The 26335-nt window shown below is 48.1% G+C and overlaps 2 protein-coding genes across 5 annotated transcripts in view; one reads left to right on the top strand and one right to left on the bottom strand.

Moving 5' to 3' along the window:
* LOC144115266 (uncharacterized) overlaps positions 1 to 26335 on the bottom strand; it is a 339847-nt gene that overhangs the window by 86377 nt on the left and 227135 nt on the right. The window lies entirely within an intron of this gene.
* Positions 296 to 4048, top strand: LOC144115265 (uncharacterized). Its single transcript, XM_077649570.1, has 5 exons — positions 296 to 527; positions 612 to 648; positions 3288 to 3438; positions 3660 to 3770; positions 3911 to 4048. The coding sequence occupies exons 1-4, from the start codon at positions 442 to 444 to the stop codon at positions 3701 to 3703; spliced, it is 318 nt and encodes a 105-aa protein (XP_077505696.1). The 5' UTR covers positions 296 to 441; the 3' UTR covers positions 3704 to 3770; positions 3911 to 4048.

Here is a 26335-nt window from a genome sequence, read left to right as displayed (position 1 = left end):
CAGCGCCGCCGCGGGCAACGCTGCAGCGCAGTGGCAGCAGACGACAGCGACCGGCGCAAGCATACCGAAACTGACTGCGGCTCACGACCAACGGGTAAACACATGCTGTTGTAGCGAGCGCTCCAGTCACGCAGTCCTGCTTGCGTTTCAGTTTACGCGCACAGTGGGCTTCTAGGAACACCAATCGCCATGCCTCCGGTTTCGTGCCTTGTTGCTTTTGCCTCAGCAAGTCCGGCACCGAAGCGGCGTTGCATAAATTTACTCGGGATGCCGCGCAGAAACAAGCCTGGATAGATTTTGTGCGTGCAGCTGGGCGCCACTATTGGACTCCGAGCAAGTGTTATATGCTCGCTACACTTTGACAACAGCAGCTACGAGTACAACCTTGCATACCTCGCTGGCTTCGGCATTCGAGCAAAACGTTTCCTGAGCCCTGGCGCCATGCCAACGTTGTACTACCTCGCAGCAGCGAGCGTCTTCTCGCTGCGGAGAGCTGACAGAGCGGACCAACAGTGCCAAAGCGTCAGGTGTGTATCGCATGCTTTCTCAATGATATCTGTTCGCGTGCATGTTCGTGCTGCAGCGTCAGCTTGTGCAAAATTTTTGCGCAGTGCGTCGTCGATGGTGTCAGCGGGCTTCCTGACTCCTGTGAGTACGCGCACATAGACGAGACTCCAAAGTTTTCAACTTCGAGCACAGGTTGGCTTTTCGATGATCTGGTTTACTTGGGTTTTCTCATGGTGCCGGAGATTGATGTTTTGGTTGGTTGCTTGTTTAAAGATCACAGTAGCCCCGAAAACGCACAAAAAAGAGGCGAAATAAATGTTACTGAAACCTGGTGTGAACGCCGCGACTTTACTAGAGCTTCGTATAAAGATGGCCTCGCCGTTTCTACCTCTGCCCTAACGCCGCCGCAAGTGCTACGGTTAAATAAAATGAACCGCCCTCTAGCCCAAAAATCAAAATTTTTCCTCTCTCCCACTCTCTCCCAAGCGTATTTTGATAATACAGGTAGCAGGTGATAATAAGGAGCTTAGCACTGCAATGCATTCATGCAGCAGAAATTGCTCCTGACATTGTAATCAGTTACTGAGCTACTGTATGGTTAGTCTCCAGCACTTCTGAGTGGGTGCAATAGGTATGCACAACTGAGAGGAATTTTGATAGAGTGGTGCCAGAGCTTAGTTTTGAAAGTGCAGTGCCTCAGGGCAAAAGACATGAGCCAGAAAGCTGGGCAGCCTCTGCCTTCTCAGTCTCTTACAGCGCAACACAGGGACGCCTTGGAGCACTGCTGGGAGTGGCTTGGCATACTTTCATTTTGTGCACTTCATAGACTACTTGTGTGCAGAGTTGGACATTATGTCTTTGCGATGCACTCCAGTATAGAGCTAGGAGGTTAGTGCTCATATTGCCATGCCTGCAGTTTCCTTCCTTCCTGACTTCTAACTCAGCAAGACAGACATTTAAGCAGCTTTGTAAAAGTTTCCGGAAATGAACCACAGTGTTGTTGGAATACCAGCATTGGGTGCTCACTGTGAAACTTAAAATGATGCTGTACAAGACGAGAAATGCAGATTAAAATTTGGTATGAGGAATGGTGTTAGAAATCAGGTGAAAACATTTTGTCACTTAAGGTGTTCAGGTATCAATAAGAACCGCCTTGACTGAAAATGGAAGGAAAGGAATACAAAACTAGTTAGGGGTCAACTGAAACAGAAGTAAAGAACTTTAAACAGAGGCAGAAAGGAAGGCTGTGGGCTTGCGTAGGAAATAGAAAAGGAAAATTGGGAAAGAATCATTCCATGATAATTCAGGATGCTAAGCCCTACTGTTTAAAATGACAATCATGGCTGCAGAAAGATAACTATATATATAATTATGGAAATTGAGGATAATTTAAGAAAACAAATGGGGTATCTTCCTAGGATGTGGCAGTAGTCATCCAGAATTATACATGTACAGGCTTCAGAAGTAATGAAAGCAATGTGAAACGTCCATCATTGACATTATCCAGAGACAGTTGCAAGATTGTCGGCTTAAAAGCAGTGCAATCACCTAGTGATACAAGATTAGGACTCAGATTTGGGATAGCTTGAACAATAGCGAGATTTCTACTTGAAATAAAAGTTCCACAGATTGATTGGCTTAGAATAAAAAAAATACAAGGCATAGTGGCATCCAATACCACCTTGTTTCAGTGAAGGCCCTCGGAAACCATTGATTCATCCACTGTTTCCTTGTACATATCAAATCTTGTGATACATGGGTTCTGGGGCAAGCACTTGACAAACAGCCTGTTTGACTGTCTAGCGTAGGTTTGTCATGGTCTATCTGTATAAATGCCTGTTTTGTATACTCTGAAGCCTTGCCATTAGTTGAGAGTAGCTGGTGCTGTTAATGTTAAGGCCCTCGGAAACCATTGATTCATCCACTGTTTCTTTGTACATATCAAATCTTGTGATACATAGGTTTTGGGGCAAGCACTTGACAAACAGCCTGTATGACTGTCTAGCATAGGTTTGTCATGGCCTATCTGTATAAATGCCTGTTTTGTATACTCTGAAGCCTTGCCATTAGTTGAGAGTAGTTGGTGCTGTTAATGTCTGTAACAGCAGCACTAATTATACATTATTGTGCCATTACATGTGATTTTCTAACGTAACATTCTTTGTGTTCTTGGAAAGAGTACTAATGATATAGTCATTAGCCTGGCTGCTGACCCGAAATACACAGGTTCGATCCAGGCCTCAGCAGTCGCATTTCGATGTAGGCGAAATGCTAGAGGCCCATGTACTGTGCGATGTCGGTGCACAATAAACAACTCCATATGGTCGAAATTTTCAGGAGTCCTCCACTACGGCGTTCCTTATAGCCTGAATCATTTTGGGACATTAAACTCTATAAACCAAACCAGCAAGCACACTAGCGTGAGGTCTTCTTTGGAATCCTTTAACAATTATGTGAATTGTTTGTTAAGCAGCACTCTCCTCTGAGAGAAGCGTCAAGGTGGATTATTATTGGCAAGCCAGACATAACTTTCTTTTAAAGTAGTTGTAAGCGAGCTAGTTATTCAGATGATCATTACCAGGGAGCATCCTCAGCAATAAAAGTTCAGTGTTTTGCCCAGCAGTTGGAAACCATTGTATTATGCATCAAGAAAGACAAATCATATGCTTCTGTGGTGTGGTGTACAAGAATGCACACAATGGTACAACTCTGCCTTTCTGGCCAATTACTTTCACAATGTTTGCAACTGCACATTGCTCATAATTCTCCTCCCATTGCAGAATCTCATACAGACTTCACAGTTGCCGATATTATGCTGCAAGAGGACACAGCTTCGAGGTGTTCGTCGCCAAACTGGGATGGTTTGTCTGCAACATTCGAAGAGAATCCTCATGACAGCACTTACCAACCAAGTTTGGACACCTCAGCAGCGTAAGTGTATTAATAAGCAAGGCCTAGGCACATATATAAGAGCCCAGCAGCATGTAGGTATCATCGTTAATGGCCAAATTTGCTTCAGTAGAACTTGTGCGTAACATCAACATGCAAATATTTTTGTAGTAGCACTTGATGGTGGTCGTTCTTTAGAATTTATGGTAGTTGTACATTGAGCATATTGTTTTATTTATATGACAATGCTAAACTGCCTGCAGTTCTTCCTCTGAACCATCACCACCTCGGAAGTTCATTGTTTTGAGGACTGCTTGCTGCAACTCGCCAATCTCTGCAGGAAGAGCCATCGCCCAGCACAATCTTCACAGAAGGTGTGCAACTAAGTCTCACTTATACGTTGCAGCAGTTGCAGTATTCTTTTCTCAGTTGATCACAGTTATATGCTAAATACGCTGTTTTATATCTTCCTGCCATCATTAATTGTTTAGTCTTGCCCTGTGTGTTTTTCCAGGTCATCGGCTCTCTTGTTGTGGTGACAACATGTCCAAATATGCACATCACAAAGTGGTATAGCCAGCCAACAATGAGGCAGATTGGACGTGGCAACGTGCTTCTGACCGCTGCCATATTGTTCGCAGGATTCAACCCAACGCAGTCCCTGCGACTCGTGGAGAATGTCGGCAGCTTCTCCTTTTCAAAGTGCACATACGACAGAATCCAAAAGGACATCTTGTTCCCAGCTGTGTGTAAGGTTTGCATGTTTAATTTATAAATGCCTGGATTTCTGCTATTGTAAATGTGGACATTATATATTCTTTCTTTAAATATTTTTTCAAGTACTGTGTGCTTAGTATGTCTCTGTGACATCTTTTGATTCTGTTAATTTTCTTCCACTGTTTTATTGACATCATTCTTCGAGGTTTTCCGTTCGTATTCACACACATCGATGATGTCCTCGTCGTTAGTTCCTCTCCCGCCGAGCATCTCTTATCTGCGCCTAGTCGTCGAATCTTTTGCTGACCGCGGACTCAATCTTAACACTGACAAATGTATGCTTGGTGTTTCATCCTTGGCATTCCTCGGACATCTCGTCAACGCCCACAGTATCCAACCTCTTCCAGACAAGGTCAAGGCAGTTGCGGACTTCCCCCACCCAGACTCGCTATGTCAGCTCTAGCATTTCCTTGGCCTCGTCAGCTACTACAGATGTTTCATTCCTGGATGTGCTGCCGTTCTGCAACCTCACAAAAGTTTACTTTAGTTGGCCAACCCAAAGGCACCCGCTTTCACCTGGATCGAGGCTGGCAATGCTGCTTTCATTGCTGTCAAGCATCACGGTCAGTTTCAGGTTACGCTGTTGGCTACGTCCCGCAGCAATTTCTTAACAGTGAGTGATGTCCTCTCGGTGTTTTCTCGAAGAAGCTCTCATCATCAGAGCAGCAGTACAGTGCTCTCGGCCGTGAGCTGCTCGTGGCATACATTGCTGTGAAACACTTCTGTTTCTTCAAGGAAGGCCGAAATTTTGTGATTTTCACGGACCACACACCACCCACGAGCGCTTTCTTTTCACCCTAGACCAGGCCTACTCACCCACGGAAACACGACATTTGGCCTTCCTGTTGGAATTTTCACCGACATCTGGCACATCAAGGGCGCCCATAACATTTCCGCTGATACCCTTAGCCATGTATCTTTCTTGCAAACACCTTTTTTACACTGCAAGTCCTGGCCCGTTATCAACAGCAGGATGAAGACCTTCAAGCAGTTTGTTCATCATCCTTGCACCTGTGCCCGTACATTGCACTGATCCTGGAGTCGACATTATTTGTGACGTGAACCCTGTCTTTGGACACACATGCCTTTATATAGGCACCTGTGCCTCTACGCTACACCCTTTTCAGTGATGTTCACCACCTTTCTCATCTCGGTATCCGTGCCTCTTAACGTCTTGTTGCGGAGCATTTCGACTCGCCTGGCCTCAACGCCGACGTTTGCATCTGGGCTCTGGAGTGCCTTGTTGCCCGCCAGCAGTGCAAAATTTATCTTTGCTCTATGACCCCTCTAGGAAGTTTCCAGCCTCCGGAATCCCATTTTGCAGTTATTCACATCGATCTGGTCGGACCATTACCATCATCGCATGGTTACCATTATATATTCACCATAATTCACTGTTTTACGCGTTGGCTGGAAGCCAGTGTTCTACCGGACATCACTGTGAAAACAGTTGCCTCCGCGGTCATTTCCATGTGGATTGCCCGTTTCGGCGTGCCAGCGGAGATCATCACCGACCGAGGCCGCCTTTTCGAGTCTGCACTTACCACCAGTTTGACCCAACTTCTCGGCATCATCCTCCTCAAAACTACAGCTTACCGTCCGCAAGCCAACAGTTAGGTCAAGAGGTTACATGCAGCCGAAGGCATCGCCACTTCCTTGCCAGTTGTCCTTTTAGATCTTAGTACGCCCATCAAGAGAGATCTCGTATGTGCCCCTTCTCATCTCGTCTATGGCGCATTGTTGCGTCTACCAGCTGATTTTGTGTGCCTGCCTGCTCAAAGCGTTGTCTGTCCTGTCCTGGCATACTTTATATTGAACGTCTAACCACTGTCCTCTCCCGTATCACCGCCTGTCCGACATGTGCTCACCAGTGCAAGCTGACCACTGTCCACCGTGATTTGAGAGACAGCGCCTATGTTTTCTTATGCGTGGATTGTGCTTGCCCTCTGCTTCAGGCACCCTATACTGGACCCCATCTCGTCGTCGCGTGGGGCGACAGAATGCCGTGTGTCGTCAGTTATGACACAGTCATCTCCCTCAACCACATAAAGCCTGCCCAGGTCGACAATATCGTCCTTCCTTCATCAGTTGCCCTCTCACATCTCTTTCCACTTTTTCTCAACAAGACTTCTCCCTGCCCTCTTTCACCTAGCCGGAAGACTGCTGGAACGACTGTCTCCTGAGGGAGAGGCCTTGTAGTGGCATGTTAGCGCCGTGTGCTGTGAGGTGAAGAACTAAAAGAAGAGACGTGCAGCAGCTGGAATTTTACCAGTTTGGCTGCAGCTATTGTGGAAGCATTATCTTTTAGTGTAGCATAGCAGCCAGCCACGCTGGATCAGTTCTGTGAAGAAAATAACTGCGAAGTGCAAGGGACGCTTGCAGACCTAACATTGTGTTGAACTTGTTTGGCATTGGGCTTGAACTGTTGTTGGACGTTGCAGACTATGTAGTTTGAACTTGGCTAGAACTCCCTCTTACTCAATTAGTGTAAGACAGCAGAATCTTGTGCTATGCTTTTGTACATTCTATAGAGGCAGTAAAACTTCTCAGTGAGGCATGTAACTTGATCCTTTAGCTGCTCAGCCTTAGCACACGAAGGATGAGGTGTGAATATTTGAACAGGATGGTGGATGCAAGGCCCAAGTACACGCAAGTACAAGTACAGCACAAATACTTTCTCCAGCTGAAGCTTCAGAAACATTTGCTTAAAATCAAACAGCTGTAGTAGACCTAAGGGAGAAGAAAAATCATAGCAGTAAAAAGTAGGAGGACCACAGCAAGTAGCTTGCACTCATCATAAAGTAGGTCCGTGTATTACCGGCAGAAGACCGGACGTGTTGAGTTCGGGATGAAGTAGCATTTATAAACTGTAATTTGTCTAAACTGCATGATAGCTGCCCTCTACATAAAAGCTGTCTTTTGGTTTCTTTCTCGTAAAGTTCATTCCACAGTCGCAGGCTTAGTGACATTTTGCCCTGTTTTCTTTGTGCAAATCGTTCTGTCCAATCAAAATTCCTGAAGTCTGTCATCCTTTTGGTGTGTGATCATGTCCTTGCTTAGGATAGCCTCTGAAAGTCCTACAGGTGTATGCTTTCCGAAGTAATGTCCTGCATGTGTGCTCATTGTGCTACTGCATGAGCAGGTTCTTTTAGATCTTAGGGTGTTGGGTAAAAAGTGTTTTTTTAACCATTTGTAATGCAGCTCAGCCCTCCAAGTAAGGGCCTGCTTCCTGTGTTATGTTTTTTGTATTGTGACACATTGAATAAGTGTTATGCATCTGATGGCCAAGGCATTTTTTACAGACTCACAGATGACTGGTGCTATGAAGCATGTCTTTATGCGAAAGTTGTTTATATTTGTGCAGTGCGGAAAGTTGATGACAAAAGAGAGGTAACACAAGTAGTTTCAGGTGGAGATGTTTTGGAAAAAGCAGTAAATCGTGGAAAAATATTAAATGAAGTAAATGGCCAAAATAAAAATAAAATAAGACAAAAATGACAACTAAAACCAGGTGTGGAACTCTAGGCTCCAGTGTTTGCAAATGGTTTCGGAAGCCTATCTTGTTTCATCTCTTCATGCAAGGTCGGCGAGCACTTATATCTTACTTTTTATTGAGTCAGTTTGCCCCTAAAGGCTCTCTTTCGAGGGTATCACGTGAGGAAGTTAGTGTACAGGGCGTATAAGGATCAAGAACAGCAACAAAAAAAATATTGTTTACCTTCTGAAAGGCTTCTGCTCTGCAAGTGCGATGATCAGGTTGCATTATGAAAGTCAAATTGATAGCACCACAAGAGCGACAATGGAGAAATTAATGAGTTTGGCACACCTTTAAAAATTAAAACGTTCTTCCAAATATCACACAGTGCCCTTCATGTCTGGCAGTTATATATTTTTGCACAGGTGGCAGGAACCCTACAAACAACACCCATGTAGCACTGAGTAAAATGGGCTATGCATTTGACCTGACATATTGTCATGATGGCCCCAACTGCTCGCAGCCGATTTTTGTTTTATCTAGGCTAGACGATTTCGGCTGGGCTATGTTAAACAGGTACAAACGGCGCAGTGCTTGGTTTTGTAGTAGCTTGAAGGTTGGCTTTTTTTTCTTATACAGTGCTGGCCAGTGATTGACTATCTCTTATGATGCCCCAGTGTATAATCCTGCACCTCTTGTAGCGAGCCTGCAGTGGGATACAGCCCTGCAAAAGTTTAACACTTACCTGCTGCTCACTTTTATTGCTGGAAGGCCTGGAACTGCCGCAAGAGGAAGCCCCAGAATGGATGCTTAGCGTTATTTGAAAGTAGTAACACTTTTTGTTACTCAGTATTGTTTTAGTAACTCACCTCTTACAATAAAACACTATGAATGGGTTGCCACCACACCTATCTTGCTTGATGTGCTATCTTGCCTGAGCAGATATCTGACCATGTGCAGGTTCTTATTTACCAGGGTATAGCTTTCGCGACAGTTCAGATTAAATTGACAGCATTCCTATCGATCTGTGCTCACTGATGTACGCAACACCTGCATAAAGGAAATGTAGCTGCCTGCTCAGAATTCCCCATATAAAGCTCAAATTTGAAATATTTCACGGAACTGCGAGAAGCTGGAGCTCCTAGTGATACTACACACTGGCTTTCTCGAGTTTGGAAGTTCCTTTCACATTGAAAGCTCCTTGATACACACAAACAGTTTCTGCTTAATCGTTCATAATTGCTGCTAACTGTTACCACTTTTTCATTTTGTTCCTCCGTCTGCTTAAGTTAATTTAGCTGTGTTGCTTCTTCCAAATTACCTTAATTCAATTAGCACAAGCGTCACCTTTCTGCTGTCCTTGTCCTGCAAAAATGAGCCCACTGCAACTGGTCCAACCCTCAAGTCTGCGTTATTTCAACGTATTTGCTCTGTGTGAAGTGCACTTAGGTTGTTCTGCTGTATTGCTTGTACAAAACTTCATTAGTGTGCTGCTCATCAGGGTAACATTGGTTTGCTTTTCCTCTCAAACAGAGGTGAGCAAATGGGAGAAAAAAAGATAATGGGAGAGGGTTTGATTCTATGAAACTGGTTCGTCTCAATAACATGGATATTGAGGAAATGCTGACATGATAATAATTCAGTGCTTTGCAGAAGGCAAGGCATGCACCCTGACGCAGTATGTGGGCTTTATTTACTTCTCAGGAATTTGCAAAAAGTGCATACAACTGAGGAAGTCTATTGTATAGCGATGTCTGTCGTTATACCCGCATATGCTTGGCACAATCTCGCTCGGCTGGGGTCACTCTTCATGCATGGGAGCTAATGCAGGTATAACTGTTCTGCCATTTTACTGTTGCGTATGAAAATGTGTGTTCATTCATAGTGATTACAGAGCAATGTGATATTTTACCACAAGTACAAACCCTATTATGTGGTGTGAATTTCGGAAGTTGTATTGTTGAAGGCAGCATGTCATGCATATGTTGTATGTGTAGCTAGGCCAGCCCAAAGTATGTATATGTATATCTATACAAAGTACACGTTTGTCCGAAATACCACTTCTGATAATTCAGACTAATGTACATTTTATTTTTCGTTTTACCTGGAGTTTATTGTTCTGCTTTGCATTTTGATGTGAAATAAATGACTGTACACCTTGTTACCTTCATTGGGCACAGTTCATTTCTGACACTGATTTATTCCAGGTAGAGAAACCCACAGTATCGCTTGCGGGGAAAGCATTTCTCATTTCTCCCACGACACAGCTTGGCAGAACTCTGCGATTCCTTCTCCCAAGGCGATGCCAAATCCAGCGCACAAACTCGGTACGCCGTGTACCTGTAACGACTGCAAAAAATAGTCGCTGCGTTATGATGGTGATGTGCAAAACACAAAAAAAACTTACAGAACCCTGAATCAGTTTTTCCATTAGTTGTTCATTATCAGTGGCAAGTGCCAGCAACTGAGGTGCCAGGCTAGGTGTATAGACAGAATAAGAGAGTATGTAGCGATATTATGTAGGAAGCTATAATTTCACTGCTTTCAGCCTTGCTATCAGGGTTGCCAAAATTTCAACCACTGTCCTGAAACTTTAAATTTCGTTCATACAAAGGTGGCTGCATTCAAACTGTATAGCTGCAAGCGAAATGGTGGCGAATCTAGGTTTGAAGATCAAGACAAATGTGGAGTTTAATGTAAGACACAAATGTCATCATTGAAACTGATACAGGAGTTGAGAATGACAATATCGCAAGTGCCTCTCGTATATGATCGAACATGCAACATCCAGTTATTTGTGAATCTGGTGCGTTGACGAGGCCGGTCTGTCTTGCAGTAGTGCCAAATATGCAAGTAGCAGTGCGTAGATGTTAAGGCAGCCCTGTACAAACATGTTGCTGCTGGTGATGCACAGCGCACACTCGGGGATGGGGGCAGCTACTTCAGGGATTTCATGGCAGCACAAAGACTCGAGCACGGTGTCCATGGTGCGACAGCGGCCGCATTCACACTTAGGATAAACGTCGTCATTATTATTATTATTATTATTATTATTACTACTACTATTGCAGCACGCAAAACTGAACTTGCAAGCCGTCGCGCCCGCAGCCGAAGGCAATTTCGGAAAGACCGCTTTGTGCATGCATCGGCCGCGTTTTTGCGAGTTCTCGAATTAGCGCACGCTCGCCACGAAACATGCAACAAGCACAAAATCGTGTGTTTCACGGAGCACGAACAAAAAAATAAAAGAAACGAATAGAGGTGTGCGAATGGCTTGCTGGAGCGGCAAAATTATGCCCCTCAACCACGCAAAGTCTACGGCACTATACGTGTACGTGGGAGAACACGTGCAAACAGTTAAGAGAGAAAAGGCATCCAAACGGCGTAATGGGTGCTCGCATTATTTACGGAAACAACAAAGAAAGAGTTACAATATGAGGGGTTGCATGTGTTTGTGGCCTCGTTTAAATTTTGTCCAAAATATGTTTGACTGGCAGTGACTGACACAACGGCAAAGATATCGGGCACTGCAGTTGGGACGAAAACAAACAAAAATCCCTTAGACGAGCAGCAAAATAACACAACACTGCTTACCAGTTGACGTTGCCTACACGCTCGGCGTCCGCTGGCACAACCTGAACTGCGTCGGGCCTGACGCCTGCCTCCTTCGGAATCACTGGCCAGCAAGTCAAAAATAAAGTTGTTGTTGCCTCAAATACGATGGCACATACCCACGGTGGGGGATCGGCCAGGGTTTGGTGGAGATCCAAACAGGAAAAACTCATCCAAGTTTATCTCAAGCGGTGCAAAAATAAAGTGATTGTCGGGGTTTGCAAATGCGGCGTCTTCATCGTCTTTGTCGTCCTCCGATTCCTCATAATCAGTGTCTTCTCCAAAATTTATTCGCCTTCTGACTCGGAGCTATTCGCCACCAATTTGCGACTTGCCCTCCTCCCGTCTCTCCGTCGTCTCCGTATTTACGCACGCGCGCCTCAAGCAGACAACATGCCCACTCGACGTCACGGTTTTCCGTGCCCTCGTGACAGCGCCTTGTCTGGTTTTTGACGTCGTGTAGAAACCTGGCAACTACGAACCGGAACTGGTGGGTACAAATAGTACGATTATTAATTATATATTACGAGTCCGTGCTTCTAAAATCATGTACCATGCTGACAGAATCGTTATGCATTATTTACAACCGAGAGGTGCAACACAAAAATGTGTCTCTACCCCTTTAAGCAGTATGATGACAGCTTTTAAAAGAACAAATCACTGCTACAGCACACTTGATCACTATAAAATTGGTAACAAAAAAAAGTGAAGGAAAAGAATGTTGCCGGCCGCGGCAATTGCTATTAATATTTTAAGCGCCTGAGCTGCAGCCGGCTTGCGGTGAAAGGGAGAGGATAGCGAGGAGATATATAGAGGGAAGCGATAGCAAGAAAGGACAGGGGAGAGCTTTGCAAACTGGTCACAATATACAAAAAGTAATCAAGTTCGCGCCGCTCGCGCTAATGTCCAGGCTCTTCATAATAATAATTGGTTTTTGGGGAAAGGAAATGGCGCAGTATCTGTCTCATATATTGTTGGACACCTGAACCGCGCCGTAATAGAAGGGACATAGGAGGGAGTGGAAGAAAGAGGTGCCGTAGTGGAGGGCTCCGGAATAATTTTGACCACCTGGGGATCTTTAACGTGCACTGACATCACACAGCACATAGGCGCCTTAGCGTTTTGCCTCCATAGGATAGAATAGGATAAGCCTTATTGCTCTAGTTTCAATACACTTCAGAGTTCAGAGGTCGTCTTCATCTTGCGATGTCTTCGCCCTCTTCAGCGGGTGGAGCCCCTATTCCAGGGCCCCACTGGATCTGGCAGCTTTCACAGCATGTTGTACCAGCCTTCGTTGGAAGGCTGGATTGCGGCTGGAAAGTGCTTCCTCCCACTGCTCTCGACACGGTTCTTTCTGATTATGGAAACTATGTCCTCGCACTCCCACGTTGTGTGATACACCGTGGGTTTGCCTCCGCATTTGGGGCACGTGTCCCTGCACTGCGTTGGATAAATTTTGTTTAATATGAAAAGATTAGCTAGGGTTTCTGTTTGGAGCCTCCTCCATATGACCGCCTCTTCCTGAGTCAGACTAGAGTGCGGTTCCGGATATCTTTTCCTTAACCCCCTGTATTATTTGGCGATTTATGAGAAGATGGGCATTGCGTTTTCTGAGGCCCCTCCAGTCTGAGTGGATGAGAGGCTCGGTTCGTGTAAGCTCGAGCGGTCTCATCGGCCCTAAGGTTGCCCCATACTTCCGCGTGTCCGGGTACCCAGAAAGTAACATGCCTCGCCTGGTCCTTTTTTGGAGCCACTTGTGCTGGGGGGCTGTAGGGCGAGTTGGCGGGAACGCGGACGTGCTCTGCATGGGCTCCGTGAATCGTCAGTGTTTTTGACCGGAAAACCCGAGTTTAATGCAAAGTGTTTATTGGATGTGTTCCGTGAAGTTACGAGGACCATCTGAACACCAATTTTATCTCTGTGAGTAGAATCTATTTCCACTTACGGGACATTGAAATCTTGAGGCGGCGAGAGTCACGCTAACCCTAACGCCGACGTAGCGTCGGCCGTGGCCGAAGCAGGAGACGCATGGGCTTCGCTGGCCCTACCGGGGCTGAGCAGCCTCGACGGCGGCATGGCATCAGCATCGACTGCGGCACACATTACGGCCCCGGTTATTGAAAATAGCCCGGGTACGGACCAGCCCCAAGCCATGGAGCTTGCAAGCATCAGCAACGCCGGAGGTACGAGGGGACCGCAAGAACAACCAAGAGTCTACCCAGTCAACGAGACCCCGTGGCGAGTGATGAAGGAATTAGTGGAGCGCAGAGCCCAGAAGGATAGGAAAGCTACCGGTCAAGCAAGTACACCTTCCGAGGCAAACAAGACTCCAGTGAGTACGAGCGATCCGCAGCAGCAGAAACCTGGGACGCTGGGACCGAACGCCATGGTCCCGAACGCGCCACCGGCGTCCGCTGTAAACAAACAACTGAAGACGCTCGCTGGTAACAGGCGAGATTTCGTACAGCTCCCGAAAGGAGGATACAAAATCGTATTCCGACCGAAGAGCCACAACCTAAGAGTGGGAGATTTCAAGCCCAGCGATTACATACAAGCCCTGGTGAAGGAATGCAACCTGGTCTACATCGGCGACATGCTTGTCGCGGTGAAAGCCATCTCAAACATAATAATAGTCCGGACGCCAGATGGTGCGAAGGCAGAAGCTCTGCAAAAGACGAGGAAGTTGTGCCTCGGAGACAAAGAATTCGAGTTCAATGCCTACTGCTCCACAGCGGAGGGAACTGTCCGGGGTGTGGTGCACGGAGTGATGGCCGGCACCACGCAAGAAATCCTAATGAACCACATCCAAGTAGCAACGCCGGGAATTCGTGCAGTCTACGCCAGAATGCTCGGGAAGTCAGAGTCAGTGCTCATCGCGTTCGATGGACCGAGGTTGCCCAAGACAGTCGCAGTGATGGGAGGACTGTACAGAGTTTACCCTTACCAACCTACGAAGCAGGTGTGCTTCAGATGCCACCTGCAGGGGCACCGATCAGACGTCTGCCCGGAACCACAACCCATTCCGCAGTGTCCTAGATGCAAACGTGCCAACGTCGACGGACACGAGTGTGGGGAGCCCAGGTGTGAGTGGTGCGGCGACGCTCACGCCACGGGCGATATAGGATGCAAGAGACGCCTCAAGCAGAAAGGCCAGCAGAACAAGCAAGGCAAGAAAAAAGAAAGTAATTACCACGGTGGCCACAGGCCGCGGTGGTTCGACAGCGAGGAAGCCGAAACGAGAGGAAAGAACGGATCTTCGAGATCTGCGTCTCGGAACAGGCGCGGCGGCAGCAGAAGCCGAACGCCGTTCTTCAAAGATGGAGACTTTCCGGGGCTAGCAGACGCGAGATCCACCGACCACGGTGGCGGCAACGCCTGGGTTCCAGGGAACGCTCATGACGCTTCCGCAACCAAACAGAAGACCAAGAAGTCCAAGAAGGTGAGTCAGTCTAGGAGCGAGTCTCCAGTCTATCCCACTGCTCTAGACTATTCCATACAGGCTCGATTCGAAGCTCTAGAAAAAACAAACAGGGAACTTAGAGAGGAAAACGAACGACTAAAAAGGAGGCTTTCGTTTATAGAACAGCGACAACAAAGAGAACAAACAAACCAAGGAAAAGTACACGGAGTACAATCGCCCTCGACGACAACAAGCACGCAGGGGCCAGCAGCCGTACAACCGCAAGTAACGGAAGCAATAGATGCTACTAAACCACTACACCAAATACAGGAACAACAGAAAACAGTCTTGACGACGCTGGAACAAATCATGACCAGACTGAACGCGACCGATCAGAGACTGGCAGAACTGTTCAGGAGACAAAACAAGAGAGCACCAGAACAGGTCGACCTAAACGAAAGCGCGAAGATCTTCGCGGCGCAGCAGTAGTGTCACATCATGGCTAACGCAGAAGAAAAATTTACAATATGGCAATGGAACTGTAGAGGATTTAGAAACAAAAACGATTTCAACGTACATGTAATGCAGCATAAACACCCACCTACTGTAATAGCGCTGCAAGAAACTAACACTTCGCCGAAGATAGTCGGCTACGACACCATAGTAGATGAAAGATATAAAAAAGTGGCCATTTTATGTCAGAAGGGGGTCACTACGCACAAGCACACGACGCCAGAAGAAGATATAGAACACCTTTTAATAGAGGTAATACCTAAGAAGCGCGGGGAGAAGAGCCTGTTCGTACTTAACATTTATTCCCCACCGCGCAAGAGGAGACATGACTTCAGAGAAATCATTAGAGCGGTGATCGGCCTGGTAAAACAAAACCACCTTGTGATTGTAGGAGATTTCAATGCTCCGCACAAAGAGTGGGGCTACAAGATGAATACAAAGAAAGGAAAAACCATCCTAGATGGAGTGGACACGCACGGGCTGGAAATCGTTACCGATAGCAGATACCCTACTAGGGTCGGAAACAGCGTTTCAAGAGACACTAGCCCTGATTTGACCATCATAGGAAATATCCTAGACTACGAATGGTCTAACACCGGGGAGCAGTTCGGAAGCGACCACTACGTAATTCAAACGCAAATTAAACTTACAAGGTTCAGCACAATCCAGAGGAAGACAAAAATCACAGATTGGAAAAAATTCCGACAACAGTTGGAGAATGAAGGCGGAAGAAATGCGATAACGGACATCGAAAAGTGGACCAAACGACTACGGGAGGTCCACAGAGACAATACTATGACGCTAGAGGTTACCGATGAATTTCCACGTGCGGATAAACGATTGCTACATCTTTGGGAGGCTCGTAGGGGGCTGACGAAAAGATGGAAGAAACAAAAACATAACAGAAAATTGAGACTCAGAATAGCTCAAATCAATAAGGAGATAGAAGACCACACCGCAAACTTACTTAGAGATAATTGGCACCAAATTTGCGATGAACTAAACGGCAACTTGGGTAGTGCTAAAACATGGGCGCTGCTCAGGCACCTCATAGACCCGACAAAATCGAAGAGAGAAAACAGCAAAACGATAGAACGTATCACGCACAATTTTCAGGGCACGGACGCCCAGATTACAGATTTTCTTTGGTCCAGGTACGTCGGAAGCACGCAGGTGCCACCCTGCACCATGGTATATTCAGGGACAAGGAACTCGAAGCTGGATGACCCGATAAAAGAATACGAGGTATACGCGGCTGCCAGGTCATTCACGAGGAACACAACACCGGGAAAAGATCAAGTAACCAATGCAATGATCAGAAACCTCAGTGATGACCAAATGGAAAGCCTGACCGGACTAATCAACGAGCACTGGGAAAGGGGCACGGTCCCGGCGGAGTGGAAACACGCTGAGATTATCGTGATACCTAAACCAGGGAAAACACCCAGTTTAGAGAACCTTAGGCCGATATCGCTAACTTCATGCCTTGGTAAACTATACGAGAAAGTGGTCAAGACTAGACTGAGCAACTACATGGAGGACAACGGTCTGTTTCCGGATACTATGTTCGGGTTCAGAACGGGACTCTCCACGCAAGACGTGATGCTCCAGTTAAGAGACATGGTACTAAAACAAATATCGGGGACTCGAGAAGGCGTAATCTTGGCTGTAGACCTCAAGGGGGCCTTCGACAACATCAGCCACAACGCCATTCTCGCAGAACTCTCGACAACAAACTGTGGGGAGAGGATCTTCGCATACGTAAAGGCCTTCCTGTCTAACAGAACAGCAACGATCGGCATCAACAACATTAGGTCAGAAAAGAAGACGACGCCAAACAGAGGGACACCACAAGGATCCATCATCTCACCTTTGCTCTTTAACATAGCAATGATTGGATTAACTAGGAGACTGAAAAACATCAAAGATGTAGAACATTCAATTTATGCGGACGACATAACAGTGTGGACGACAAAAGGATCGACAGGACACAAGCAAGAAATACTGCAAAGAGCGGCGGATGAGATCGGTCAATTTGCTTTATTTAGCGGGATGCAGTGCTCTCCAGAAAAATCAGAATTTATTAGACTTCACAAAAACAAAGAGGACAGGGGATCGATAGAGTTAGAGATCGATGGACAACCCGTAAGAAGGACACATAAGCTTCGCATCTTGGGAATGTGGCTGCAGGAGAAAGGCAAACGAGACCATACCATCCAGCTCTTGGAACACTCCACGAAACAGATATGCAGGATGTTAAGCCGGATTACGAACAAGAGAAAAGGGGTGAAGGAGCGAGATGCGTTACGGATCACTTCTGCGCTCATCATACCGAGTATGACGTACGCGCTTCCGTACCTACACCCTAATAAAGGGGAAAAGAACAAAATGGAAACATGCATCAGAAAGGCATATAAGCAAGCCTTAGGCGTCATGACCTGCGCCTCGACAGAAAAGTTAATGAACATGGGTGTGTACGGCACCTATGAGGAGCACAGTGAAACTATGCTCAGATTTCAACTCGAAAGACTTAAAAGAACAGCCACTGGCCGCGCACTACTGCTAAAGCTAGGATACCCGGCAGAAGGCGAGGGCGAAGACAAGACAGACATTGACAGCCAAATTAGGAGCACTTTCTTGGTTAAACCAGTGCCCAGAAACATGGACCCGAAGAACCACGAAGGAAGACGGGCGGCGAGATCATTGGAGTTGGACAGGTTCCTAAAGAAGAAACAGATGGTTCTGTATGTTGACGCGTCCAAGTACAGAACGAAGGAAAACGCTAGGGCGGTGGCAGTAGTGAACGCCAATGGGAAGATAATTACTGGTGCATCAGTGCGCACAAGGACAACTCAAGCAGCGGAAGAGATCGCCATAGCTCTAGCCCTGACTGAAGCCCATCGGCAGGGACTGAGTTACTGGATAGCGACGGATTCTCAGGCTGCAGCGAGGGCATACAGAGATGGCAGGATCGGCCAAAAAGCCGCGAGGATTCTCTTCGCACAAAACCAACACAGACATGGATCAAACAACACACACATTCAACACACCATCATTTGGGTCCCTGACACTGGGGTTGAGGGAAATCTCATGGCAGACACCGTTGTCCGAGGGTTCACGAACCGGAGGGCGGGTTTGCCGGTCGAACCCTTCAGCACGCCAGAATCGTACGGGGAGGCAATGAAGGCGTTGTTGGGAGCGCGCAAGAAGTACTCGGCTCCGGCGGATATCCTCAACAGAGAGCAGGCCACCACGCTCAGAAGACTACAAACAGACACCTACCCAAGCAGAGCCATGTATCATAAAATGTGGCCGAACAGATATGCGAAAGAGTGCGTGTGGTGTGGGGGCTACGCCACAACGTACCACGCCACCTGGGGCTGTGAAAAAAGCCCTTTACTACCAAAGATAAATAGCCCTAGTCTAGAGCAGTGGGAGGCCCTCCTGGCTGACTCCGACCCGAGCACACAGCTTATGCTGGTGACGAGGGCCAAGGCAGCGGCGGAGGCCAACGGGATCCTGGACTAGGGAATACCGACCACTGCAGCTCCACTTCTATCTATCCCCAACACCCTACTCCCTTACTCTTCCTTCTGTGAAAATAAATGTTTTTACTACTACTACTACTGTGCTGGGACCTGTCTTGCACATTTACCTATCCTTCCTTTCAAATCGTTCCTACACGCCTCTTTCGAGTCTGTTAGGATGGTTTAAAGATTTTCCGATCCGGTTGCCTTCGGCGATCGCTAGAGCAACTGCGAGCTCCTTGCCCTCATCAACCGTACCGTTTTTAATGGATGTGCTAGCAAATTCTGCGCCCTCCCAGTTGAGTGCTATAGCGCTGCCATTCTCACGTCTCTTCCTCTATATCTGGACGCGTCCACATATACTGTATTTTCTTTGACCGCTACTTTCTCTTCTATGTATTTTGCTCTTGCCTGTCTCCTAGCCGGGTGGAGGTCTGGGTCCATGTTTTTGGGGAGCGAGCAGACTCTGATAGTGGCTCTGATATTGCCGGGGATGTCTGCATCCTTTTCTAGTATTTTTTTCTAAGTTGTATCCCAACTTTTATACTATTCTTCTGCCGCTTCTTGTTTGCAGCAGCCTTTCCTTTTGCTTCTCTAGCTGTGCCTCTTCCAGCTCTTCGAATGTATTGTGAATGTCGAATGCTAGTAACTTCTCGTTTGCTGCATGCATCGGCAGATGAAGGGCCGTTTTATACGCCTTCCGAATGATTGCGTTGATTTGGTCCCATTCCCCTTAGGTTTGGAAGTAGGGGAGGGAGTAGGTCACCCTACTTATGATCAAGCTTCTTACGAGTTTCAGTGTTGCTTTCTTTTATGCCACGTCTTCTCTGTGATACTCTGGTTATCATTCTTGCCACTTACGTCGCAGCTAGCTTAAGCCTGTTGATTGCGAATCCGCATCTCCTGTGTTTTTTGATCCAAAATCCGAGGAATCTGACCAATTCCCTCTCCAGAATGTGGCTTCCATCGAGCAGGATTTCTACCTTCTCCGGGTTTTTCTTCCCTCTTTGGATTCTGAGGATCTCTGACTTTTCAGTGAACCACGCCGGTCCTCTTTCTTTCACATAGTCTTCCACACACGTCGCCGCTTCTTGTAAACTTCTCTTTTTATCCTAGCGTTCCCTGGTTGGCCCATATCTTGATGTCGTCCGCATAGATTGCGAAGCCGATGTCCTCGATCTTTCCGAGTCTTCTTGCTAGTTCAATCATCACTAAGTTGAAGAGTACCGGTGATATTACCGAGCCTTGCGGCGTGCCCTTGTTTGGCGTTTTGATTTTTTCTCCTCTGAGCTCCCCGATTCCCACCATGGCTGTCCTGTTGCTTAGGAAAGCCCTGGTGTAATCGTGGATCTTCTTTCCGAAGTTGGCGTTGTTGAGTCCATCTATGACGGCGTGGCCTACATTATCACAAGTGCCTTTGACGTCTAGGGCCATGATAACGTTTTCGCCATTGTAAGGGACTTGCGTTAGGACTTCTTTGATCTGAAGAAGGACGTCCTGCGTGGAGAGCTTTGCCCGGAAACCGAACATGCTGTCCGGGTAGTGCCCTTCTCTTCTAGGTGTTGCTGTAGTCAACGGGTGACTATTCGCTCAAAAAGTTTTCCCAGGCACGACGTTAGCAATATCGGCCTGAGGTTTTCTATTTCGAGCTTCTTTCCGGGTTTGGGAATCATCACCACTGTTTCCACTCCCTCGTTGATGAATTGGGTCTGTTGGTCGACCGCTTCATCGCTGAGGTTTCTTATCATGGAGTTTCTGATTCTGTCTGCACTGGACGCGGTGTTCCGCGTCGTCGCCTTGGCCACTGCACAGACCTCTTCTCTTGCTATGTGTCTGTCGAGGTGCGGGTTGTCTTCGCCTCGGGGTATTCCATGTCGTAGGCGTCCGGTTTTTCGGTGATTATTCTCCACGTTTTGGCGGTACTGAGTATGCCGTTCAGTTGGTCGCTGAAGTCGCCCCAGCTTCGCCTCGCGAGGAGGTTGGCATAACTCTCGGCTTCCTTCTGTAGTTCGCAGATCTTCTTCCTTAGCTTCTTATTGTGTCTCTGTGTCTTCCATTTCCTCGTTAGCCCTCTCCTAGCCTCCCACAGGTGCAGTAGGTGGGAGTCGACTTCGGTGCTTCTTTTCTTTTGACCCCTTGGGTGTATCTGGCCTGGGTCTCCTGTAGCTGCTCGCTCCACTCCTTGATCGAGCCGATGTCACCCTTTAGGTCTTTGCATGCATGCCTAAATTAGTGCCAGTCCATGACCTTTGTGATTCTAAGTTCCCTTCTCATCTTCTGCGCCTCTATCGTGGTTCTGAGCATATAGTGGTCGCTTCCTAGGCTTTCCAGGAGGTCGTCCCTTTCCGCGCCACGCGTGTTTTTGACGAAAGTTAGATCTGGACAGGTGTCCGGGCTCACGCTGTTGCCGGGCCTCGTGGGCTGGCTCTTGTCCGTCAACAGTGTACATCCCGCGCTTTCCGCTGCATCGTCTATCTGCTTTCCCTTCTTGCTGTCTTTCCTATAGCCCGATCTCTGGCCATAGATGTTGAAGTCGCCTAGGATTACTAGAGTGCTGCTCTTTGACAGTCTGCTCGCTCCCACAAAAAGCTTGGAGAAGTCTCCATTCCTTCGTTTCGGCGGGCTATAAACGTTAACGAGAAAGATGCTCTTCCCTTTCTTTTGGGGAATTATTTCAGTTATTGCGTGCTCTAGCTTGGTGCATATTATTTCATCGTGTTCATGGTGGTAATTCTCTTACTAATTAGGGTAGCTGTGCGTCCTTTCTTCTGGCAATCATAGCTCCTCAAGGTTGGGGTTATGTTGGTCTCTTGTAGAGCTATTATGTCGCATTGCTTCTCTTGTCTTTCTATGAATTTTTGCAAGAGGTCCTGCTTTTGACTGTAGCCCCTGCAGTTCCATTGCCAAAACTCTATTTCTTTGTGTCCCCCATGATTAATGGTTGTTTTGATCGTTGTCCTGACTTTCAATTTCGAACCTTCTTTCGTTGAAGAGTTGGTCCTTGGCTTCGCTCGTTCTTATTTAGTTATTTTGGTTCTTGGCATGGCTTTTCCAGTTTTGCTCTACTATGCCCACTCTCTGTTCCATGGTTGCTACCCTGTTTACCATTACATCGTTTGCTTGCTCGATCCTTTCGAGCTTCTCGTGCATTTTTGCATTTTGCTCCATTAATGATTGCATGACGTTCTCTAATTTATCTTGGGATGGCCCTTGCCCCATTGTTGGGGCCTGGGCTGTTCCCTTCCTTTGCTCCTCCGACATTTTCACGACCCTATCTAGCTTCTCTTGGAGCAGCCTGTTTTGCTCATTGGCTTGCTTAATTTGTTCCCTGAGCCGCCTATTCTCTTTCTCGAATTTCTCTTTCATCTCTTTAATTTTAGCCGTGTTGGGCTGCAGTGTTTTTGGAGGTCCCGCTTCCCTGCTCACCTTTTCGTTGCTGTTCTTCGTTTTTGCCTGGCTCGCCTGCACCTCCGGTACCTTGGCCACCAGTGGTGGGAAGGACTCGTCCCTGCCCCTGCTCTGGCCCCTGGTCCTGGACGTGCTTCTACCACGCTGACCCCCAGGTTGCTTGCCTTGATCTCCTCCGGAACCGCCTTGCCCTTGCCCTGGTCATCCTCGGCTGTGACTTCGGCATCTGTTCCACGCTCCTCTCTTTTCTTCGCTGCAGTCTCGCAGATCTTCTAGCTTCTTGAGTTCCATGGTGCACTCTCGTTCCTGTGACTTGGTCCCCGCCGCAGGTCAGGCTGTACATTCGTGCTGCTCCTCCGGGTTCTTTCGTTCGCAAGTTCGGCAGGCCTTGGCCTCGGGCGTGGGACATACGTCCGAGCAGGGCCCAGGTTCCCCGCAGTTGTACCAGACCTGCCTGGTTGGTCTGTTTGGGTGCGTCCTGAGCTCGACGCCTTCATATGTCATCCGTATTGGCACGATGGGTCCGTCAAAGACTAAGAGTGCCGTCTTTGACTTCCCCAGGGCTCGTGCCGACATGATGGTTACCCCTTGTGTTCTTACTCGTAGGTTCGCTTGTAACTCTTCCATCGTTAATCCGGCCGGAATTCCGTGGATCACGGCTCTCTTGTAGTCTCCTCCTGTAGCTGCGTACGGGAGTACCTCGTAGCCCTTTTCTCCAAATTGCATATTCTGGATTTTCGCGATTGTCTTGGCCTTCTCTTTGTCCGGAACGCTTGCAATTACGATGTTGGATCCTGGTCTTATCCTTGTTGTGAAGTCCTCCGCCTTGATTTTTCCTTTGCATTCTTGTACGATTGCTCTCGTGACTTGAAACGGTTCCAGTTCACTGATCCTTAGTCCTTCCCTGGGCCTCAGGATTACCTTGTAGTCGTCCTTAGGCAGCGGCTGCATCTTCGGCTTCTTCCACTCATCCGTCCGCCCGTACGTCTTCTTGTCGGTCGCTGTTACGTTTCCCTCGATTTGTTGGGATTCCTTGAATTTGTTCCTCGCCGCGGCTTTCTTGCCTTTCGTCTCGGTCCCGCCGTCTGCCATCCGTCCGGTTCTCTGTCGTTCTCTTCCATCGCCTCGGCCATGCCCTGGCATTCCCGCTCCTCGGGGCTCACCACGTGGTGGCCGGCTCTGCCTCCATCTGATTTTCCGCCCAACTTCGGACTAAATCGGTGTTCCGTGTGCTTGGAGTAAGGTCTTGAGTGCCTCGGATCTCCATCGCGACCGTGCCATGGCCCAGTCGCACCGCGGAGCGCCCTTCGAGGCCTTGTTGGCGCTAGGCCTAGATTAGGCCTAGTCGCGCCGGACCGCGTGGAAACTTCGGATCCCGATTATAGTAAAAAAAAAATGGGCCTACCGGTCCGGTGTTGATGTCCACCTGATCCTCCCAACTTCCGACGTCGATTCAGCCGAAAATTTCGGTGGTCCAATGTCTTTCCGCTCAAGTTCTTCGAAAATCGCGGAGCCCATGCGACGCATGCGGAAGCTCCCGCGGCGACTAAAGGAGAGACGCGATGGAGAGTTAAAAACTGTTCAAACGGAAGTTTTGCGGACCATTCTACAACACTCTCATTGACCTTTTTCGCCTATCTCCGTTTCTTGCGAAATTGGTTAATTAATATTGGCTAATTACGGAATTAAGCACAATATAAAAATAGTGTGACATGCTCCATACAATTGCCAGCAGTATACATTTGGTCGCGTAGTCTTCAAGTGCCTCGGCGTATTTTTAAACCCTGGCTAAATTTAGCTGGGGCACCCTGTATATGGGGAGCAGTGAAACTGAGTTTGTTCTAGTAATGTTGGTGTAGGGTGCCTCGATAGCTGCGCTGCTTTCGAAAGGCTCTGGCAACGAGGCACCCTAGTGGTATGCAGAGCGCTCGCCTACTTGAGCCGGCCGTACGTGGCACAAAAAAAGCTGACGTCATGTGTCGAACCTGACTACGTACCACCAGTTATGCTCATGGTTTGACCTCTACCTACATTCAAGGTGAAACTTGCGGCCACGGTGACCTCTATAGCTGCATTCAAGGTCAAACTTGCGGCCCCGCTGAGGCTCGAAAAGCAGGCGTACTCAAGCTTTTCACTCCAAAACCTTAATCTCCCTGGCTACGTTTGTGGCCAAGCGACTGGCGGTTTCCATAGATAGCCATACTGACACACAGTAGTAGCATTTTTTTATTTGGTAAACATCTTGCTTTCTTCGAAACGGCATAAACTTCGGGACTATAACACCTACCGCAAGGGTATAAGCAGTAACTGCAACTAGACTTGCAGTGGTCTTGGGCACGACCTTTAGAGCAAACGTTCGAAGTGCTTTGGGGACAGTGTTTAACATGGTGTTAACCCCCTGTGAGGCTGCACTCGCAACCCCGCTGCTAGATGCAGCGGCTGTACTGGCAACATTAGCGTTGTTTAGCGCGGTGCTCGTCACGTTGGTAGCCACGTGCTCTCCACAGCAGGCGTCGCATCGATCACACCTAGCATTGCGCTGAACGCATCAGAGTCCATCGGCGTTTTATGGAGAACCCACTTTCACGCTGCCGCCGCGGTCGGGTTCCAAAAAAGAATACTATTGAACCGGAGTACCCGCGTTCTAGCCCGACCGCGGCGGCACCGTTTCGATGGAGGAGAAACGCAAAGGCGCCCGTGTGCTGTGCAATCTCAGAGCACGTTAAAGATCCCCAGGTGGAAGCAATTATTCCGGAGCCCTCCACTACGGCACCTCTTTCTTCTTTCACTGCGTCTTTTATCCCTTCCATTACGGCGCGGTTCATGTGCCCGCCGATATGTGACAGACACTGCACCATTTGCTTACACCAAAAACAATTTTTTTCTATTCCGGAGCCCTCTACTAGGGCACCACTTCCCTTCTATTAATGCCGCCTTTATCCCTTCCCTTAGGGCGCGGTTCAGGTGTCCGCCGATATGCGAGACAGATACTGCGCCATTTCCTTTCCTCCAAAACGAATTCTCCCTTCCCTTGCGTGCGCGGCAGCACGCCACATTTATTTCCTATTGTGTATTTGTGGATGGAGTATATTACCCCCTGCCCCTATCCATTTTTACAAGCTCTACCCCCTTTCTTTGCCACTCCCGGTCCTTTTATTCCCACTAGCAGCAGCTTAGGTGCTTCAGGTTTCGATGGCAGATGCCGCGGGTAGCAAATTTTCCTTCCATTTTTATTTTATTAATAAATAGCCACTAACTACGGGCGCGGCTCGGGCGTTCACCGAGATTAATGAGACAGGCGTCACTTAGTTTGGCCTCTAGCTGCATTCAAGGTCAAACTTGCGGCCCCGCTGACGGCTCGAAAAGCAGGCGTACCGAAGCTTTTCGTTTAAAAACCTTAATCTCCCTGGCTACGTTCGTGGTCGAGCGACTGGCGGTTTCCATTGATAGTTATACTGACACACAGTAGCAGCACTTTTTGCATCTGGTAAACATCTTGCTTTCTTCGAAACGACATAAACTTCGCGACCATAACACCTACCGCAAGGGTAGAAGCAGTGACTGCAATCAGACGTGCGATGGTCTTGGGCACGACCTTTAGAGCAACGTTACGAGTGCTTTGGGGACAGTGCTTAAAGGCGCACTCACATTAGCGGGAAAACGCGCAACGCAGGACGTTTTCCGCGCGCCGCTTCCCGCACAAGCCGGTTTTTCTCCCGCGGACAGCCTCCTTTGCCGTCCCGCAGAGCGATGGGTCCGGTACCTATTTTTCCCGTTCCGCTGACGAGAACAGCCAATGGGCGCCGACCGTGAACCGTGACGTCGGTCCCAGTTCAGTGACCCCATCGGCGGAGGCGGAGGCTGCGCGCGTCCGGCCGGGCACTCGGCGGCTGCTTTGCCAGCATGGACATGCGACTTGAGACGGTGCCGAAGCGACGGTGCAGAAGCAGCGAACAAACAAATAAAGTACGATTACCGTAGCCAACAGCTCATCGTTCGAACCAGCCATTCTCGAGACAAAAAGGGCGACGGGAGGAGAGCTAGCAGACGATCAAGACGACGACGCGAGAAAAGTGTACGCTTTCCAGTCTTCTCTCGTGTCACGTGACTATCGCCTTCTCTTTCTGCTCGTTCGGGTCCTCCCTCAGCGCCTCCTCTCTCTTCCAAGACAACCGCAGCGAGAAAACGCGCGCAGTGTGAGCGTCATACCGAGGAGCTGCGAGACAG

This window comes from Amblyomma americanum, chromosome 1 (assembly GCF_052857255.1).
Source record: "Amblyomma americanum isolate KBUSLIRL-KWMA chromosome 1, ASM5285725v1, whole genome shotgun sequence".
In the NCBI taxonomy this organism is placed as follows: domain Eukaryota; kingdom Metazoa; phylum Arthropoda; class Arachnida; order Ixodida; family Ixodidae; genus Amblyomma; species Amblyomma americanum.
The sequence above is the reverse complement of the archived record's forward strand: the minus strand, read 5'-3'. Positions and strand labels throughout refer to the sequence as shown.